Source organism: Lipophrys pholis (assembly GCF_963383615.2).
Source record: "Lipophrys pholis genome assembly, chromosome: 7".
Taxonomy (NCBI): Eukaryota; Metazoa; Chordata; class Actinopteri; order Blenniiformes; family Blenniidae; genus Lipophrys; species Lipophrys pholis.
In genome coordinates this window covers 11,025,039-11,046,037 of record NC_137638.1, presented here as the reverse complement: position 1 = coordinate 11,046,037, position 20,999 = coordinate 11,025,039, and the positions used below count along the sequence as shown (strand labels likewise).

Below are 20,999 nucleotides of genomic sequence, written 5' to 3'. Positions count from 1 at the left end.
TCATGGTGGGAACCGACACCACAAAGGAAGTGCTGATAAGATTGTCTCCTTTGTATCCACAGATACATCCATGCCAAGACCAGAGTCAAGAACTGCAGGCGGATGCTTTGGACCTAGATTGTTGACAGACATTAAAGCAGGCACTAAAAACTGGGACTTAAGGAGAGAAAAGCCGAGGACTGGACAAATGCTGACATTAAAGACAGCGGGGATCAGGAGGGGAGAGATAAACTGCCAGCAGCTAGTTGTGTTTATCACATTGGATTGTTAAAAATGGAATTTTATGGAACCTGATCATTGATATCTCCTAGATAAGCCAAGAAAATTCTAACTTTTATTAAGTTGCTGCCGATAAATACCTGAATTGTACTTTCTATTATTGATGTGTGATTGCCTTTTTTTTTCTTTTTTTTTTACAAAGAACAAGCAGTGAAATCAAAAATAAATCTCTTGAAGTTAAAGTAGTCATCTGCTTTTCTTCAGCATGTAGCGTGAGAACATGACCATACCTAATAATCTGCACATTTACTGCACAAAATTGAACATTTCTGTCTAGTCCACTATGACATTGTCCATCCTGTGCCTGCCATGCCTTTGAGGAGAATTGGTACGTAAGAGAGTCTTGCTGGCTGATGGCCACTCAGACACCTGAGTCACAGTGGAAGGCAGAGGTCTGGTGAGTGAAACTAGAGAGCTGCATTACATTGCAGCACTGCAGGAGAGATAACGTGCCACGATAAAGGGCCTCGAAGGAAAAAGAGAGGCCTCAGCGAGATGGCAGTGATAAGGCAGCATCCAGACTCAAACCGGCACTCGTAACTTAATATGGTTTCTATCAGAGGAGATAGAGGAGGATGGCCACTTGTCAGGATTATAACATTTTAATGAGCAACAAATGAGTCCAATTTAATTTGTGATACTTATCCTCTTCACACTCAGCCCGACAGGCACATGTGCGCACCAGATAGCAAACTTCAAAAACACATTGTGATAAATGCAAATAGATCACATGTTTCCAACGAGTCATGCTAGAAACATGATGACACCTTGATTAACTAACACAACCTTCCATTGATGCCCATCTGCAGCTGTAGTGACCAATCCATTACTACCGGACTGCTGCTTCCTGGCCTGCAGCATCTCCACAGATAAACCCTCTTGTCACCTCTTACGCTCATAAGTAAGAATTGCATGTGTGTTGGCACGCACGCACGCACGCACGCACGCACGCACGCACGCACGCACGCACACGCACACACACACACACACACACACACACACACACACACACACACACACACACACACACACACACGCACACACGCACACACGCATACACGCTCACACACACACGCACACACGCACACACACCACGCAGCACTACTTGCTCCCATATGTGCGAGGGGAAGTTGAGTAAAGGAGGGAGGGATCAAATAACCAACAGAGTCACACAGCCACACACAACACAGTCATTTTCTGTGATCTCTTCCTCAGGTGGAGAACTTCTCAAGTCAAGGAAAGGAGGCAAGCAGCTCTGACTCTACCCTGAGACAGTAAGACCTCCCCAGACCGTCACCTCGATGCTGGACGAAGGTGGAGTCATTTAGAGGGTGAGTGAGAGAGAGAGAGAGAGAGAGAGAGAGAGAGAGAGAGAGAGAGAGAGGAGCAGGGTAACCAAAGAGGGCAGATGGATTATTTGACATGCGCCTGGATTGACTAACGTTTCTATTTAAGACTTGAATTCCGTTTTTTTCTGCAGAGTTTAATCTGGAGATGCTGTCCCTCACAAGTGGAGCCCGGTAGCTTTCAAACAGGTAGACTGGGTGATGCAACACTTTTAAAAAAAATTTTTATTTCACTGGAGTTTGGGATTTTTATCACTGCATTTTGAAACGTTTCTGCTTGGATACCAACAAATTTCAAACTATTTTGGATGTACATTTTGAATTGTACATCTGCCTGGAAGTACAAGCGGAACACCGGAGCCAAGAAGAATAGTTAAGATTTCACAAACGATTTAGAAAGAATTACAAAAAACAAGGAAAGTGGAAAAACAGACTTGTTACTGGAATGCACACTTAGTAATTGGTGGGTTTTTTCCAACTCATAATCTTTGTTCATCTGGACTGATTTATTTCCCTAAACAGACTTGGACTGCAAACTTTCTGACAATCAGCCTGAATCCTTTGAACAGTGAGGAAAAGGAACCCAGAGGAATCAGCTTTCACCACAGAGGCTTGTTGAACCGACATTACACCAGCAAAAATCATTTGGAATTTCAAACAGGTGTGAAAAAACTTGGACTCTACGGGGAGACCATCCCCACCAGTCTGGACTGTGGAGGGCTCCCCTCCCTGCCCTCTCAGTCTACTCTCGCCCCCAGCAGCATGTCCCAGGCTCCGAGGCTGCCTGCCGTCCTCCTCACAGCACACTACCATGATCAGATGGGCTGCTGGAAGGAGTAAGCCTGCCTCTGCCTCGTCCTGCTCCAGGGCTGGGTTTGGGGTTGGAGCTGGCTCTGGGGCCATCTCCAGATTAAGGTCATTAACACTGCGTTCCCCGTTGTCCTTTCCACTGCTGGTCAGCCTGGTGATTTTCTCCTTGTCCTTACCGGACGCTGCCTGCCACCAGCTCCGCAAAGACAGACTGAGGCTCAACCGCCCACAAACTCTCAGAGCCCCTGTGAACATTACAGAGACTGAGCTGATCTCTAGACCCAGGGCCACTGGGGGACCCCCAGGAAGGACTGGGGGACCTCAGGGCAGACATGTGCGCAGCTACAATCATCTACAAGGAGACATACGGAGGAGAAAGCTGTTCTCCTTCCAGAAGTTCTTTCTGAGGATCGATAGGAACGGAAATGTCAATGGAACAAAGAGCAAAGATGATCCCCTCAGTAAGTAACCAAATGAGTAGATGAATGAATAAAAAATAGGCAAAGAAGAAGAACTACAGCATTAATGTTCTGACTACTTGGGCTGACAGCAAGCTGTAAAAGTGAACCTAGTCAAAGTTAATTTTGAATAAAACACATTAGTCAATTTTAACTTTTCAAACAGTCAAAGTAAAATCAAATAATTCATATGCTTTCAATGCCATATAACAAATATTAATTAATTAATTAATTAATTCAGGCACATTTATAGGACCAAGAGACCCTCTAAATAGTTGGTTATTTCTAATATCTAAAAAAAAATGAATTGCATGTTACCTAATGCAGCACACGTAAATAAATAATCTGGATGTGAATGAGAGTTAATTTAAGATTAAATTCCAAATTCATGAACTCAATAACTGTAATTTTTCATTTATTCCTGGAGATTGCCAGATTGTTCCTTGGTTGATCATTGGTTGAGGCCATTGCCAATTTGAGTCGTCTTTTTGTTTTAAACCAGACGTCCCACTGGTATCTCTGCTGTCCAAACACTCAGCACAATGATGGTAGCTCTCAGATGGTTTAAAAAGGAGCAGGGGCAGATATCCCGGCTATTATCACGGGGTCTTCACAGCCCATGGTAAACAGGACTGATAACAAACAAACACAGGAGGATGGGAAAAGGGCAGGGAGGGGGAGGACATGGATGTCAGTCTCATTGATGCTTCTAGCCTCCCTTTGCTTCTCCGTGTGTGTTTCTCTCTCACTCTCCCACTCAGATTGCCCTTCTGCCATCCAGCATCGAGCAAATTACATACCCACGGTCACAGATCAGACATTTGTTTAAAGCAGTTTGACGTGCTCACTCAGAGAAACATGTCTTTAAAGTGATTACATGTTGTATGTTTCAGTATATCAGTCAGTAAAATAGCATTCTCATTAGTCTCCCCAGCATTCCCACCAGGCTACGTGTGTGTGCCTATCAGCCAGGAGGCACTCACATGCTTCAGTGGGTGTGTGATCATATAGTAGCCAACGACGACACATGTGCACACACACACACACATATATACATCTCCCTCACTGTCGCATGCTTCTTCTTTCACCTCGTTCTCGCTCTTCCACAATCCAGGAGCGAGTGTATATGAAACCTTTAATGTTCCTCCTGGGAGAGCTAAACCACACTTTCAATCAAAGTGACTTGGGGGAAATGGCACAGGGAGGCAGAATGTCAGGGGAGATGTTTGTTTTGACAAGGTCATGACAGAAGTGGCTTTATTTCCTGACCATACTGATGCCTTTACGACTGCCTTTGTTAATAGTTTCTTTCAAGTTGTAAAACTCAAGTGGCGCGAGGAAGTCTAACTCAATTTATCATAGCAGCAGCAATGTGAATTCACCTAAAGTTTATGTGTGTTTGGAAGATAATTTACTCTTCTGACATCGTTTTTTTTCCCCACTGGCTCAAAAATTCACATTTTCAGGAGGCTGTTGCCTTTTTTTTTACAGAGGTCAGTTTGAATTAGCAGGGGGATTGAGCATCAGGGAGGAAGGTGAAAAGGAGATTCTCTAGAGGTACAAGTTCATGAATGACATGCCTGAGCATCATTGTGGCCACATCAAAGCTGTGCAACTTCAGTATCAATGGTGGTGCCATCAGAAAGCTGTGTCCTAAGGGGGTCTGCGGACACTGTGTGTGGATTATGTGCCCTCATATCAGGTTCACATGGTAAAGGATACTACACAACAGCAGCTTCAGTCTTTGCACTGGCCCCTAGGGCTAGACATGATCCCAGGACTGACGTCCTTTGTGGACCATTCATGGTCCCTTGAAGTGACAAATATCAAGTTATTTTCTTCTTTTTATATGTATAGAAGATGTTAAGCCTTCTCTGAACCAAAAGTTTCACCTCAAAGACACGCTGTGTTTTAATTGATTGTATTACTATTTTTTGATTTATAGGTGATATTAAACAATAAACTTTGTCTAACAGCTGTATTGGATGTGGAGGCCTTAGATTTGGGTGCTGGCTGTAGACCCGGCTCACTGTCTGTTAGAGAACCGGTATCCAGCCTCCCACAGATTTATGGGGATGCCAGTGCAAAACTGTCCCACATGGCTCTCCAACCCACTGGGAGCCTGTGCTGAGGTTACAGAGATGCAGAGAAAAAAGGGAGGGAGACTGTGTTAAAGTCAGCTCGGTAGCTACCTCCATGGCCTCAGTGCACAATTAAAAATATCTATGAATCACACTTGAGTTAGCTTGGATTTATAGACAGCTGACAGCTTTTTAGAGGCCAGAGAAATGTTGCTAAATGACATTCAAACACCGGGCTTGCTGTTAATCGGGATGTGACATTTTGAGCGTGCTGTGAGCATGAAATGTGTGAGTAAGAGTGTAAGTTTGTGGACATCCTCTTCGGTAAAAGCAGTGGCCTTTTTGTGAGGAAGAAAAAAAAAAACAGATGGTGCTCTTACAGAGGCCTGAGGAGGGAGATGTAAGGAAGATGTATAGGTTTTCTCAGAGGTGGGAAACAGGCTGGATCTCCCTTCTAAGTAAATACACTCAGTGTGGTCCTTATCAGGTGTTATTACTATATATCCTGATTTACGCCTCACTCCACTTCATTTTTCTGCACGGGAATGTTAACGATCGAAATTTAAATTCTGGCAAAACAGCCATAGTGGTATTTCATGCAGACCAGAACATCCTTTTAAAAACCTGCCAAAGCAGGAGTGAGAAAGAATAACAATAGAAGCTGCAAAGCACAAGCTTTTTGGCATCCTACGGTGGAAAAACCTCCTTTTAATCCTCACTGGCATCTTGTGCCTCCATTCCAAAACCAATGCACCATTTACTGTTGTAACTCTAAACAGAGCGTATCAAGTAAGCCACACGTTAGGGAAAAAGCAACCAGCATGCAAAAGAAAAACTGCTGTCTCTCCAAGTAAACAGCTCAACTTGGCTGCCTCTCCCCAGACTCCATCTTACATATGGGGTCTGTAAAACGTACCCCATACAAAGAGTTGTTATCACCTTTGAGGCTTAATGTTGTAATCCGGGGAGCGCTAAATGAAGAGCATATTTTCTACTATGCCATACTCACAGCCATAAACTCAAAACACTCTGCTTTGGGGTCAGGCTGCGCATTCAACCATTAAGCAGAAAACAGTGAAAGGAGATTGTGTCGTTTCACAGCCAGCTTGAGTTTGCAAGATGCGTGCAAGTGCACATTCACCTGCTACATTAACCTTGTGTGCGTGCGTGCGTGCGAGCGTGTGAGTGCATTAGTGCGTGTGTGTGTGTGTATATACAACCTGTCTCGCCCCTGCCTCCGGTGGCTGACTTTGATCAGTGATCATTACAGCCTTTCTAATCCTCACTCCACCCCCAGTCTCACTGTCATGGCTCCTCTGTCCTCCTCTGTTCTCCTTCCTTTCATCCCTCCCATGTTTACAGAGCAGCCAGAGACTGCCATAGATTGTCTTACATCCTCACTCCATACCCGACATCTGATCCCATACAGAAACCAGCTCCTCTCTGATCTTCAATGGCCGTTGTGTCACAGTCCCCACCACCGCCTTTGCAGCTTCAGACCTCACTGCCCCGAGGTGCCACTGTTTGAACTAGAAATCGATACAGTCAAGACTTCATTGGTGAAGAGAGGAACCGCTGTATATTTAAGAGAGGGCTTGTTCTTTTTGGGGAGCACACCTGCATCCTCCACTGTCCACTCATGTACAAGGTTGGCAGCCTCGGAGGGCCCCAGCCCCGGGAGAGCGGGACTGACAGTAGAGCCGAGTGCCACACAAACAGTCATCAGACAGAGGAGGGGCCGCTGATGTGATCAAAGGATGTCGTTGACTCTCTGGAGTTCACGCCCCCATGCTGAAGTGTGTATGTGTGTGTGTGCTCACATATGTGTGCTTATTGGGATAAAATAACGACAGCTCACAGGAAGTGGGGAAAGGAAGTCAGGGAGGGCGGCATGAAATCAAACATGCCATGGGAACCAGCGGGGCTCACACACACACACACACACACACACACACACACACACACACACACACACACACACACACACACACACACACACACACACACACACACACACACACACACACACACACACACACACACACACACACGCACACACCAGCATAAGACGAGACAAGTGGGTTCTGTGGTCAAAGGACACATTAGGAAGTTATATCTCTCTGACCTCTGATACTGAGACCACACAAATAACCCTGGCTGTCTGCAGCAAAAACATGCCCTTGTTAACTGAGGTATAAATTAACCTCTCTAATAGCCTACGAGAAACCAGAATTATTTGTAGGACTTGGAAACCGAAATACCAAACAGAACATAAACAACCTGAGGATTTCATTGGGATCAGCCTATTAATTTTCAGACTAAACAGCCTGCACAGCTGGAATTTGTTACACAGGTGTGGGCTGTAAAATAACTTTATAATATCACAGAAATGATAAATGTGCACAACAGTAATTGTTACCTTACACAAGAATTCCCACACATTCCCCACATGTAAATGTCCTGACTGTAGTATGCTGCAAATCATTACACTCTAAAAGAATTGGAGCATTTCTGGTTTATTTACAAATAAGATTCAGGAAAACATTCTTCCTCACATGGGTTTGAATCAGCTTATTTTGCATATGAACACATGATGATTTACCTTCTTTTGCATGATCCTAGGTATTCTGGAAATCACATCAGTGGACGTGGGAGTGGTGGCCGTCAAAGGGCTGAACAGCAACTACTATCTGGCCATCAGCAGGAAAGGAGAGCTGTACGGAGCGGTTAGTATCCAAGTCAGAGGTCAATCTGGATGCTCCAGAGAAAGAGAGATAGTACTAGATCCTTCGGTCCTTATCAAAGGAAGCCTTATCTCTACTTCTCTAGCTGCTGGGTGAACTCTGAATCACAACCAGACCAGTGCACACATGTGAACCTCTGCTAAAATTTCCAAGTGTGCAGATGTTTCTACACAAGTCTGCACAACAGAGCATGCAATGCAGATTGGAGAGCAGCAAATAAACATGGCAACATGAACGACCACAATAGCTTTACACAAGAAAATTATGTGTTCTGCTCCAACCAGAAGCGTAGTAACATTGAAATGTGATACTCACTGTTTCTCCAGAGAGAGTTCGGCGTGGACTGCACCCTGAAGGAGCGGATTGAGGAAAACGGCTACAACACGTACGCGTCGGCCAAGTGGAGGAACAAGAAGCGGCAGATGTTTGTGGGTCTAAACGTCCACGGGAAGCCCATGCGGGGAAAGAAAACCCGCAGGAAGAACACGGCCACTCACTTTCTTCCAATTATGGTGTGAACGAGAGGATTCACCTGGAGACGGGGGAGAACATGCAGCACTGGACAGAGAGGTTTTCAATACTGAGACGCTGTAAAATAAAGACTTTCACGGAGAAATCTCTCATTCGGAACAAAAGGCACTAACACTGTCACATGAACAAGAAGTCTCTGCTCCTGGCTTTGATTGAGATCATGTGTTTTATTTGATGGGCAATGGTGATTTCTGTGTTATCAGAGGCACTGAATGCAAAATTGATCCTTTTTATTTTCTGTGCCAAACGGTGTGCAGCTGTGTGTGACGTGGACAACACAGAAGATACTGTCTGAGCTAATGAGCTGTAGTAGATGCAGACATATCTTAACATGTTATTTATAATCCATTTTCTCCTGGGAGACATTTAAAAAACAGATAGGAAATGAAGAGGGAAATGTTCACAGTTTATCTCGACAGCATTAAATAATAGAGGATTCAACACATTTAAAGCAAATGTTTAATACGTAACCACTGTGTTTTGACTGAATTGTAATGATTTATTTATTTTGTGAAATATTTAACTGGAGGGGAACCCAAGAATTCCTGTGCATTCTTTACTTTTTATAGGAACTCTATTATGTGAAAATAAAATCCCAATGTTTCTCCTCTGCAATGAAATCCATCTGTCTTCCTTCATTCACCAAACCGTTGAGAGGGCTGCAGGAAAGGCTGAATTTCAACAAAAACATTTGGAAACCTTGGCGAACATTCAGGTCATGGTAAGTCTATTCTTATCTGGCTCTGTGAGGTTGGAAGGGACAAACGGCAACCATTAAATCTTTGCCAGATATTCCATGTGGCAACCATTGCACTAATGATTAGTCCCCCAACAAACGGGGAACATACAAGACCAACCACAACAGAATGGGAGGGAGGCAGCGTTCTCCATACGGTCCGTAAGATGCTGACATAATTTCTAATATCATGCCGTCACCGTGTGAGATGCAGCATTGCCTGATTGCAGGAGGGCTCGCTGGCTAAAGATGGCTGCTAAAGCACCTGCTGATAATACAACCAAAATTATGAAAACAGCTATGTCATGTTGATCTGCACCGTTGCCCACGGGCTTCTGGAGGAAAGAGGATCTGAACGTGTGTGAGGGAAGTAATGTGCATGAGGGATAAAGAGAGCTATGACCTGAGCCTGACCACCCACTTCCTTCAGTAATCATCCACAAACACACTAATCAATGACAGCTGCCTTGATGCCGGATCAAAAGATTGTGGGGAGAACATTAACACCACAGGCTTCCGGGCCTCATGTTCTCTTATCCTGCCGTCTACAACATCTATCTGTGGACAGGCATGAAAAATTGGGAAAGCAGAGGAAGATAGTGAGGTGAGAGAAGAGCTGCATGAGGGAATGACCTTAATTCCCATATGCCTCCAAGTTGCCCCGCGGCTATGGCTCAGGACTGAACGGAGTGAAAAAAGCAGAACTGAAGGAACCCACAGTACAGGAAAGCCACTGCCTAAAGCTATACTATATTGCTCCTTAATGTCTGTTTAAGGAATCACCGCATCGAATGATTTATACTGAAGAATGCTGCAGTGCATTCCACCATGACAGTCAGGGCCAATAGCAACATATGGCTTACTAGTTTATGATCATCTCTGCACCATACACAATGCTATCTATTACAGTTTTGATGCTTGAGCGAGACCATTTCACCCCTGAAGCGAGACTCACGGTGTTCTGAACATCAGGTGCAGATGTCACCTAGGAAGAATTCAGAGTTCAACCCAGGCTGTGGGTTAAATTAATTTCTCTCAGATTAATTTGGAGGTTTTGGACAATTTTATGTTAACTTTACTTCAGTCCAAACTGAAACTCTGTGGTTTCCTTCATTCTTTGTCTTCAATTGCTTTGTATAACGATGCACTTATTAAATAACAAGGAATACAACGTCTGCTGTTATCCCATCCTAACACACTCATGCTTACGTGCCTGTAAGAACGCACCCACACCAATCGCTGCCATTTGCCGTCTGAAGCACTCTCGAGACTCGCAGTCGTTTGAACTCCCTCCAAGAGACTGGCATGGAGGGGAAAACAGCAATAACACAAAATAGGTTCAGTAATCTTTTATCAGAGTGGCTCTTTGCATTTCTAGGACTGGAATCCTCTGTGGTGGAATGTGATCCAGCTTTGGGAAACAAGTGGAAAATGACTGGAGGCTAAAACAACTAATGAATACTTACACCGAGATGTCTGGAGCAACACATGTTTGTAGTGGGCAGCTACTGAGTGAGCATGGGGAGGGAGGCACTTCTCAGGGAGGGGTACCACAAGATTTCAATTGAGGGGGTAATATTCAGCCCTTGCAGCTTGGGCGGATATTTCAGATCAGTATAAGGTGCATTTTTGCACCGGCTAATAGCATTTCTTAAACCAACAAACAAGTCAGCGGCTACAGCTGCAGACGTGGAGGCCATGCCTCCTAAACCAGAATGCTGGGTTTTGAAAACTGTCAACAAAAGAACTGTAAGATTCTAAACAACTTTTTCTACATTTCCAGTCACTTTCCTTCTATGAATAAGAGTTTATTAAAGCAAAACTATAATGTTGTAATAAATATATCTTTTCTTTTAGGTTTATCCCCGTGAATGCTTCGGAAACACTCTGAAGTAGCTTTATGTCCTTACCGGAAGAGGAAAACAATAACATAACCTAGTGTATTTAAAATGAATTGACTGAGCTTTCACTGGGACTTTTCTTGTTGAGGGAATCTGGGTTTTTAAAACGCTCACCCACAGTAACTTGTGCTACTGTGTGTCTTCCTTTACACACAATGACAATGAAAATGAAGGGCCGCTATTCTATTCTCCAACTTTAAGTGACAGTCAAGACTCATCATTTTGAAGTCACAACACATTTCTAAATTTTTTTCTGACTCTACCTTTTAATATACATGTGCATCTAAAATATATTGAATTAAAAAGTCAGCTATTTGTCAGTTCTTTCCAACCTCAAAACACATTACCGAAAAAGTTTCACACTTTTCTCAAAGTTTAGTTGTGACGATTATGTATTTCATTTAAAAAGTAAAAAGAAAATCTGGTGTCATGTAAATATATTAATTTAAATGCACACACATACACACACACACACACACACACACACACACACACACACACACACACACACACACACACACACACACACACACACACACACACACAGACGTGCTGTGTCTGGCGCAAGCAGTTATAATAATGATTTTTTGCACTTTTGTGCTTAAACAAATGGTCTTATGAATGAATGATTCCATAATCACATAAAAAAAAAAGAAAATCACATATTTAAACAGAGCCAATAAGTTTAGCCTGAGAAACGAGTATGACACAAAAATAGAGTGTGGTAGCAGAGTAAAATTTGATTCAACAGGATACTAAAACAATAACGCAACTTCACATAAATGTAAATCTATAAAAGAGTGGTTATAGTAACTGTAAAGTAATCACTGATTCATCAGACTTTACCCTCCCCCCCAAAAAAAAGCCTCAAAACATCCTGATAGAAAAGATTTGTAATACAATCCCTCTTCAATAATTATAATGAATTCTGATCGTACCACGTATTTGTGATCGGTTGTTGGTGACCTTTGAACATTGACTCTTATTTTTCCGTTCTGACGTGTACATTCTGCTTATAGATCTGCTGCTTTGAGAATAAACTTATCAGGGTAATTTATTTGTTTGTGCGTGGAGTTTTGTGTCTTGGTGCTGCACTTCCACTCCAGGCCAGTAGAGGGAGACGTGTTTAATTGAAGGACTGTCCAGACTCAGTGATGAGCGGCAGCAGGTTTGTTGTTGGAGGAAGTGGAAACAGAAGTTGTGTGGTGTTATGAGCCGTGATCCTCACTGATGGAGAAAAACACTACCATGAAAGAGAGATAGAGCGTGTTTGATAGAGATCCCTTCAACAAGCAGCCGCCGCTCCGCTCCGCACTAAGCGCACGGCGGCCTTTCCCGCGCAGCGTCCGCACATCAGATGCTGACCAAGTCCGACCCGCACGCAGCCATGAACGACAACTTCGACCGAGCTCCCGGAGCGGGCAGGACCCGTAATCTGCCAGCTGACCCCGGGCTGCTGAGCAGCGCCGCGGCCGGCGACGCCACAAGCTCACTGTTCAACCAAAGGGAACTGAGGCAGCCGCGGACCTCGCCGCCGGTCGTGGAGAACAACTATAGCGCGGCCGCTGGAGGTGAGTACCGCGCTAATGTCAACAACCTGCGTCAGGCTGCTGGTTTCACATTCGCTTTCATGGGAGTGTCACTCCCTGCCGAGGGCACTGGAGGAAAAAGGCAAAGGCATTGTATCGGCTCCTTGAAGGTGAAGTCTCATTCGGTTGACATTCCCCCGATGAGGGTCACTCCTTTAATCCAGAGCTGTTATTAGCGAGCTAACCGCTTCGCAGCCTCCAGGAAGGCTAACGTTAGCTTCCAGGCGCGCTGGCTCGCGCTCATCGCGGCTAACGCAACGTCTAAATAAAGACGTTGCGTTCATGTCACATGGCCGGCTCTTTATGTGCCAAAATCACACGATTTTGTATAGTCGCTACGTACGGAACGTGGGGTTGGTAAAGAGAGTGAAACCATCTCACACACGATCACAGGCTGAATATAATCACAATTATTTTTCAACTTTCTCAATGTTGTCAGTCCCGAATCATTGCACCACTTTCAGCCCTGCTCTGTGATATGTCATCTTCGTTAAGATCTGAACTAATAATAGGTTTTTTTTAATGTCATACCAGATCTTTAATAGTGTTACTTGGCGCACAGCACATTGAATGAAAATACACTGGTATAATTCAGTAATAACATAACAAACTGCCTTCAGCCTAACTCATGGTACAATAATCAACACAGAATCAATCTAAAGGGATTTTGAGACGGTTTTGGCAAACATATCCAAGTCAGAGCTTAGTAGAGCCAGAAGTTTATGTAGGATCAAGACGGTGTTATAACTAAATATGAATTATTTAATACAATTGAACTTGTCATGATCAAAATAACTTCATTTCGTCAGCAGGTCTCAAGTGGAATCACCTATTCTGAGCTGTTATGCCTACTAAAACTCTCTCAAATATTCTATATTAGTACATCAGCTGGAAATGGAAGTCACATGACTTCACTGAACAGCCTGCATGATCTAACCTTTCTATATAGGATGACAACCATTCACTGAATGGAGAATCAGGCGGACTTGTACAGTCCTCCGTCCATTTTTGAAAATGAATATAAGTATAGATATGAGAGTCACACGTCTTCCATGACTGCCAGTTTGTGTCCCCGGCAGAGTTTTCTTTCTGGCAGTCCCTTAATAAATGTTTTTTTGGACCACATTTGGAAATATTTCTTATCAGGAGGAGTTCATTTATCAACTGATGTAATCTATAATGCCTTAACTTGGTTTATCAGATATCACAAAATAAAAGCACCCACGGATACAAGAAGTTTAACTTTTTGACCATACAGCCCAACAACCATGAGTAATGATATTTGGTGAGTTTGGCTCATCCTGTCATACTTAGTTTCTGCTGAAAAATCAGTTGTCTTAAACCATCACCTTAATTTTGACTACATATTTTTTATAAATGTATATAATTCTGTGCTGTTCATGGCGAGTGTCCTATATTGACATTTGTGCCAATAAAACAATTGCAATCAGTCCTGAATTCATATTATGTTACAAAATGTGTGTCGGTCTATTGGATACACTACTAATCCTAACTAATTATCTTGGTTTGTTGTGTTGAAATATTAACTCTATAAGTGGGTTGTACTTGGCAAGAACCCTCTCATGAATCTCTTATGTGTTACGTTGCTTCTACAGATACATGAAAACTGGAAATTATTTCACCTGCTCTTTAATCCAATTCAGGGTCGGAGGGTCGCTTCTTCATCACAGAGCAAACACAAAACTACAGACACTCACATCGCCACCTATCAGCAATTTTAAACTCACCAATCAATCACATACACATGTTTTGTTTTGTTTTGTTTTGTTTTTAATTGTAGGAGAAAACCCACAAATTCAAACTCAAGGCTCCTGAGCTCCAACCAGGAACAGTCTCTGTATGAGACCAGGCTGCTCACCCGACACCAACATGCCACCCTGACATAAACTTCAGAAGATTTTTCCTTACCGTAACAAACAAAGGTATTTTGGTGCTTCATGTAACTAAAACCATTTTTCTCCTTGACAGATTATAGGCGGCCAAACAAACCCCAACAAAGTGTACAACCCAACAACCTGTCCGCCTCCAGAGCGCCGAACGACGTTGATGTTTTGGTCAAGTCCAATCTCTCAGCGAATGCTCCAGAGTTTGTCCCCTCTGGAGAGAGTCTGTATGATGTAAGAATATATATATACTGTTTATATGTTGTTGTTGTTTCTATCCTCTTCCACTTTTACAATAGTTGTTAATGCCGCATTTTATTATTTTATTTTATTTGTATGTTCTTTCCCCTCTTGTGTGTTAGGACTCGTCTTATGATAACAGTGAATACTACGATGAAACAACACTCGCTGACATGGTCACAGACTTCCTGGGACACCTGAGTTCCTCGCCGGGCTCCTTCGACTCAGATGTTGATTACATGACTTCTGTACTCAACTCTTGGGTCACGACTGAAGAGTTGTTACAGGAGCTGGTGGAACTGATCTACACGCAGGTTGGGAGATAGACACTCGCTCCTTATTTAGAGCAATTTTAGACCACTGTCTCCTCTGACAGGAACACGCACCATTTTTTGTTTTGTAATTGCAGTCTACCGCCATTCCAAACTTCTCCTACACTGGAGCCAGGCTTTGTAACTACCTGTCTCATCACCTGACGATCAGCCCATCGAGTGGAACCTTTCGTCAGCTGCTCCTAAAAAGGTACGTTCAATTTGATCACGTGATCTGTGGTTATATTGGATTCAGAAAACAGCTTTTGACTGATGACACCCCTAATCACCCCGATGTTTAAATTTAGATTGCCATCTTTTTATTCGTTCGATATAGATGCCGAATAGAGTATGAACAGAGAGACGCGGCGGTCCGAGGTGACACGGACACTCGGAAGAAGTTCCACTCGTTTGTGCTGTTCCTCGGAGAGCTTTACCTGCATCTGGAGGTAATAATACACCTTGTGTTGCCTTGTGTATGAGAGGTTCTCTTTTGAAATGCTCTCGGGAGTTTTGTCATCACCTTCCAGCTCTACAAGAGGTGTGGCTGCATTAGAGCATTGCTTGAAATACAACAAAAGATGTAATCATAATATTTGAGAATGTGTAAAACTTTAAGGGTGCCTAAAAACTTTGTTCCACCAATGTAAATACATAGCCGTTCCCATTATATTCATTCATATTAAAAGAAAAAAAATTTCTTAATGATGATAACACATGTATTGGTGTTATAAATAATAAACACCTGTGTTGGTGTTATTTTAAGGTTAAGAGCTCCAAAGGACCTCCAACCCGAGCAGCCATCCTCCTGAATGGTCTGAAGGATCTGCTCAACAGTCTATTGTCCAATCCTGTCGATTCCAATCTCATCTGCGCTGTGAAACTGCTCAAGGTGCAAAAGCTCGTTCAAATTTGTCTTTAAAATGTTTGTATGACTGTTTGAGGTGGGGCCGTCATTCGTACAGAAAAGCACAATGTGTTTGAATCTTGCAGTTGACAGGATCTGTGCTCGATGATGCGTGGAAAGAGGGTAGGAAACCATACATGGACGAGCTGATCCAAAGAATAGAGAACGTCCTACTGGATGCCGATTGTAGCAGGTGTGTATGTCACTATGGTCACCTGTGTGGAATGCATGCCAAAGCTTATCATTAGTCCTTTATATTGTCTTCACAAAAGGTCAATTTGAGACACGATGATAAAAACATCTTTTGATGATCATTCATCATCAAAAAATATAATTAGATATCAAAGAGTTTAAATAGAAATGATGGTGCTTTTTAATAGGCACACTGAAAGTGGTCATACCAAGTCGCAGGTTGGTCACAAATTGAATGTTTGCCTTTATTTTCTCCTCAGAGATGTGAAGCAGATGCTTCTGAAACTGGTGGAGTTGAGGTCTAGTGACTGGGGCAGGGTCCGTGCTGCTGCCGCTGCCAGCAACGCCACGCCAGACAACGACCCCAACTACTTCATGGTGAGTGTCGACTTTGGTACACGCCGTTGTTTTTCAACTGGATTAGATTCATCCACATCTTTCCTGTCCTCGTTTGTGTACATCGATCACACTCAGTGTTTCTCTTCCAGAATGAGCCAACCTTCTACACAGAAGATGGTACTCCTTTCACAGCAGCAGACCCTGGTGAGTCCGTCCACATTTCCTGTGTCTGCGCTTAGATCAGGATTCCGAGTTAGCGTCGCCAGCATGATAGCCGTTGGCTCATATCAATGCTAACTAGGGTGATCAGGTAGCTACATCATTGTGTGAGAACTGACTTGTCGCTATGGAAACGGCTCAGCAACCAGGTTATTGAGAGGCTGCAAGGCTTTCTGGGAAATGTGTTAGCGCTGTTATTACTAGAAAATTTCAGAGGAAATTTTCATTGATGAGATGAAATGAGATGAATAGGACTTTTTTTTTTTTTTTTTTGCAGTTTTGGGGGATTTATTCAGAAATCCGTTAACTTCCCAAAATCGAATCGATTGGTCCTTGGATGATGACAAATTATCCCTGAACATTTCATGCAATTTGGGGGAGTAGTTTTTTTTTTCGAAAAGTTGGTCAAATACATACATACAAACCAATAGATTAATAAATACATGCAGTTGACCACATAACCTTCTCGGCCAACTTCGTTGTTAAAAAAAACAAAAAACCTCACGTTGTTAATATTGACTCCAGGGATTAGTCATTAGATTGTTCAAGTTGTGTAACCTCATGGTGACTGAATACTTGAGACAACGATCATTAAATCACAAGTTCACAAATGTGAAAAATTGTTCTGAGGATTTGTGTAACTCTGTCCCTCTTGTTTGTCACAATTGTCTTTAAGGAAAATAACACGTCCTATAAAACTTGTTCAATGAGGAACAATGTTCATATAACATATGCCCGCTACCTTTTACTGCTTTACTCTGCAGTCTTCAAGTACAAGACAAAAGTCCTTGCTTTAGGCACTCTTTGCCTTTAGATGCTAGAAAAACATTTCTGTGCTTCTGTGTGTGATGTTGTATAATGTCCGCCTCGTTGTGTTTTGACAGACTATGCTGAAAAATACCAGGAGATCCTGGACAGACAGGATTACTTCCATGATATTGATGGGGAAAATGAAAACGAGGAGTAAGTACACCAGGGAATATTCAGAGAAAGATGTTGATGCATTGATTCTCTGTTCTTACACAGTTAAATATGCAAACATAATAAATATGGCTTTCAGTGAATATATGTTTGTGGATATTGTGATAATTGCTAATGTGTTTAGATTTTTTTCTTTACATACTGAAGCCTCGACAGTCAATGTCCATACTGGGAGTACTCATGATGTGGGATCATTTTAGTTATAGTATATGGGAGTATTTACAAACCTCACTACTAGTTGAAGAGTCATTTGAAAGGTTTTTGTGTCACCATGGTGCCACCAGTCAATCATGTGATTTCACCATCCAAGTCATGTGACCTGTGGGCCTCTGAGCTCATTGAATGTATCGGACAAACCCACAATGCAACAGGGTTGACACCGGGAGGCCAACCTCACTTTCAGTTTAGTCAGCAGGTGGGGGTGAAAGAGGGCTTAACTCTCTCTCTCTCTCTTTCTCTCTCTCTCTCTCTATCCAGTTAGCGGTTACCTCCACCTTTTGTATGACACGAGGCACTAAAAAAAAACTGTGAAAGCACTGAAAACCATAAACGGTGTATGTGCCTGTAGGTAACAGTTTTTTTTTTTTTTCTTGCGTCCGCAGGTCCGACTTTGAAGACGAGATGGAGCCCGAAATAGAGGAAGCATTTGAACGTTTTTGTTTAGAGTCCGAGAGGAAGCGGCAACAATGACGTGCGTCCATCACTCCAGTCACAACCCAAGCAACCAAGCTAGCGTCAGATAGGCTCAGACTTTTATTTACGGCAAAGAAGCATTTTAACAAGAAGCTGTTCTTAGTTGCTTTTCTGACACGCTTCAGTGTTGATTAGGAAAAAGTGGACAACGCACCGTCTGAAATGTGGAGCTTGTAAGACTTTCTTTCTCTTTATTGTTTTCAACGGGGAACTTTCTTCTTTGCTGTTATGGAAGTTTTAAGATATCTTACATTCATGCCTGAACTAATTGCCAAGAGGGAACTAGTGTGCAGTGAATTTTGTAGTTATTTTCTGTGAGGCAGATACATTTTACCATACGTGTGCATAATTGGTTAAGCACTAATTAGCGCTCCGCACATAATGATCAGGCCGAGCTTTATGGGTGGGATGGTTGTTATTACCTGCCGACTTCAAGTACCTACACAGCCTTTTTCTCCACTGTTTCATGTCACATTGCTATTTAGACGCTGCTTTTCATTTCTCTAAAGCTGGTAACTTTATTCTGAAAGCATTTGCTGGAACAAGTTCATTTTTAGTCATCTTGAAGGTTTTCAATAAATATTGAGCTCCGAATAGTGAACTACAAATCTCTGTTCACCCCCCCCCCCCCCAAAAGAATGGTTGCAAGTAATATTCCTATCTTGCAGGTCAGGTTTTTTCAGGCTGACAAACAGTTTTACCAGCATTTCATGGACCCCATAAAAAAAAAAAACTTTTTGTTTTTGTGTGTGTTTATATATTATTTAATGTAACATTTGCCTGCAATAAATCCTTTATAATGTGAGGTTGTACTTGCTTTGAATTTTCCAATCATGTTCATTGCTTTTGGGTGACCAAATGACTGTTTGGGACAAACACTGATCGGCCATGACATTAGGACCACTGACAGGTGAAGCGATACACGGGGCAGCAAATGAATTTTCTCTCCTACAATTTCAGCTGACTCGACGCATCTTGTATGGGGTTTCCAGCCCGTCGTGGTCAGTATCTGTAAAGAGCGGTCTAAGGAAGGGGGGGCTGCTCCTAATGCTCCGGGTGATTGATGTACATATCATATTCAGACATTTGTATGGCAATTTTTCTCGAGACTCTGTGATTGAAGTCTTTAGGTTTTTCTTATTGGTAGATTATGCTGTTCAGTGTCTATAAACTGGGTTAAAAGAAAACACTGGAAATATTTCCCCTATAATAATGTACGGTGTTTGAATGCAACAATGCATTATTCCTTTGAAATGACCTGTGAGGTGACTTGAAAGTTTAGAAAGTATTTCACCAGTTAATTAGATGGATTCATTGTCTGAAAAAAGTGTGTAAAAAAAAAAAAAAAATGGAGTATGCAAACAACGTATTGTACTGGATTTTAATTGAGGAAACAAAAAAAGAAAATTGAGATTAGAGTGTATTTAAGCTCTGTTTTGTCACCGTCTCTTTTTTTCCCACTCAGTTACAAGGACCAAACTACAAAAAGCACAATTCTGGTCAAACTCTGCCATCAACTGGCAACTGTGTGTTTGTGCAGCCACTTCCAGACAGGTTCAATTTATTTATTTATTTCAATTTCAATTTATTTATTTATCAGGGACAGTGCAATATACATAGAAAAAATCTGATGTGTTGCACATAGAGTATATAGCTTGACACTAATTTGCAACTCTCGTCCCTGGAGGTTGATGAACATTTCTGGTTTCTTTAAAAAGTCATTAAGATTAAGAAAAGATGAACCTCTGTTAGTCCCACTTGAGGGAAATTGCAGCATCACAGCAATTGTTAAGTGGCTCATATCACCTGGTGGCTAAATTTAGCTGATGGCATCTTATTCCAAGCAACCATGACTTCATTTAGTATCAATTGTTCAGTGAACCCAAAATACCAAGATACCTTTTTAAAAGACCAAGTACTGATCATAAAGTATGTTCCGTAAGTATTTACAAATGACTGAAGGAAGAAGAATGATTTGTCTCAGAAATGCAAGGTCGCAGGTTCACTCCCGTCTACCCCACTACATACGTCAAAGTGTCCTTGAGCAAGACGTTTTTACACCCAAACTTCCCCAGATAGTTGGATTGAGTGTGCATATTGACCAAAGCATGAAACAAAATCCATGTCCTAGTTCTTTGTACAACATGGGCGCCAACGGACCTCCACGTTGCAGAAAAAAAAAAGGGTAGTGATGAAAATACCAGCAGCAAAGGATCGATCACAGCCTCTATCGAACCATTGGAGTGTTTTTGTCTGAAAGCTCCCGAAAATGAAACGCAAAACACAATATCTGCTGTCAGAGGTTGACCCATCATTTCCTCGTGTTGGTGATAAAATAACTACACTGGGAATAAATGCACATCCTCTTTCTAAAAACACATCTGAACATCTGGCTTGAGGTATTTAGGCCTTACGGGAAAGTCATTGCAGAGCACCAGAGAAACACTGTTCAACCCTCTGGGCTTCCTGAACTGACCAGTAAGCTGAATAATCTCCGGGGGGCTGACAGGCCTAATTTCCAATACACCATAAAATAAAGTGTGTTTTATCAAGTCATGTTGTGGCAACAATTTAAGATCAGCCACTGTGATCTCAATAAAGTTGCATTGTAGAACTGTTTAACCTTTTTTTTTTTCATATACAGACAACAAAAACGGATCATTTTCCAACCTTGAGGCAGCCTTTCTTAGCATTGCATGTTATGAAGTACAGAATTTCTACGGTTTCAGAAGAAAACA

The 20,999-nt window shown here is 42.4% G+C and overlaps 2 protein-coding genes across 2 annotated transcripts; both read left to right on the top strand.

Moving 5' to 3' along the window:
* The first annotated feature begins 1,450 nt into the window (after nucleotides 1-1,450).
* Nucleotides 1,451-8,866, top strand: fgf10b (fibroblast growth factor 10b). Its single transcript, XM_080468123.1, has 4 exons — nucleotides 1,451-1,610; nucleotides 1,760-2,896; nucleotides 7,597-7,700; nucleotides 8,045-8,866. The coding sequence occupies exons 2-4, from the start codon at nucleotides 2,437-2,439 to the stop codon at nucleotides 8,234-8,236; spliced, it is 756 nt and encodes a 251-aa protein (XP_080324249.1). The 5' UTR covers nucleotides 1,451-1,610; nucleotides 1,760-2,436; the 3' UTR covers nucleotides 8,237-8,866.
* Nucleotides 8,867-12,030: 3,164 nt separating this feature from the next.
* Nucleotides 12,031-19,693, top strand: paip1 (poly(A) binding protein interacting protein 1). The gene is made up of 11 exons (XM_080468086.1): nucleotides 12,031-12,457; nucleotides 14,465-14,613; nucleotides 14,742-14,933; nucleotides 15,029-15,141; nucleotides 15,268-15,379; nucleotides 15,697-15,822; nucleotides 15,924-16,030; nucleotides 16,290-16,407; nucleotides 16,518-16,572; nucleotides 17,472-17,550; nucleotides 18,171-19,693. The coding sequence occupies exons 1-11, from the start codon at nucleotides 12,244-12,246 to the stop codon at nucleotides 18,256-18,258; spliced, it is 1,353 nt and encodes a 450-aa protein (XP_080324212.1). The 5' UTR covers nucleotides 12,031-12,243; the 3' UTR covers nucleotides 18,259-19,693.
* The last annotated feature ends 1,306 nt before the right edge of the window (nucleotides 19,694-20,999 follow it).

Excerpts from the sequence above, each read along its gene's own strand:
- paip1 (XM_080468086.1), top strand. The coding sequence starts at position 12,244 with ATGCTGACCAAGTCCGACCCGCACGCAGCCATGAACGACAACTTCGAC. Across the intron at positions 16,573-17,471 it reads TTTCACAGCAGCAGACCCTG|ACTATGCTGAAAAATACCAG; the intron begins GTGAGTCCGTCC and ends GTGTTTTGACAG. Across the intron at positions 17,551-18,170 it reads GGGGAAAATGAAAACGAGGA|GTCCGACTTTGAAGACGAGA; the intron begins GTAAGTACACCA and ends TTGCGTCCGCAG.
- fgf10b (XM_080468123.1), top strand. The coding sequence starts at position 2,437 with ATGATCAGATGGGCTGCTGGAAGGAGTAAGCCTGCCTCTGCCTCGTCC. Across the intron at positions 2,897-7,596 it reads GAGCAAAGATGATCCCCTCA|GTATTCTGGAAATCACATCA; the intron begins GTAAGTAACCAA and ends GCATGATCCTAG. Across the intron at positions 7,701-8,044 it reads AAGGAGAGCTGTACGGAGCG|AGAGAGTTCGGCGTGGACTG; the intron begins GTTAGTATCCAA and ends CTGTTTCTCCAG.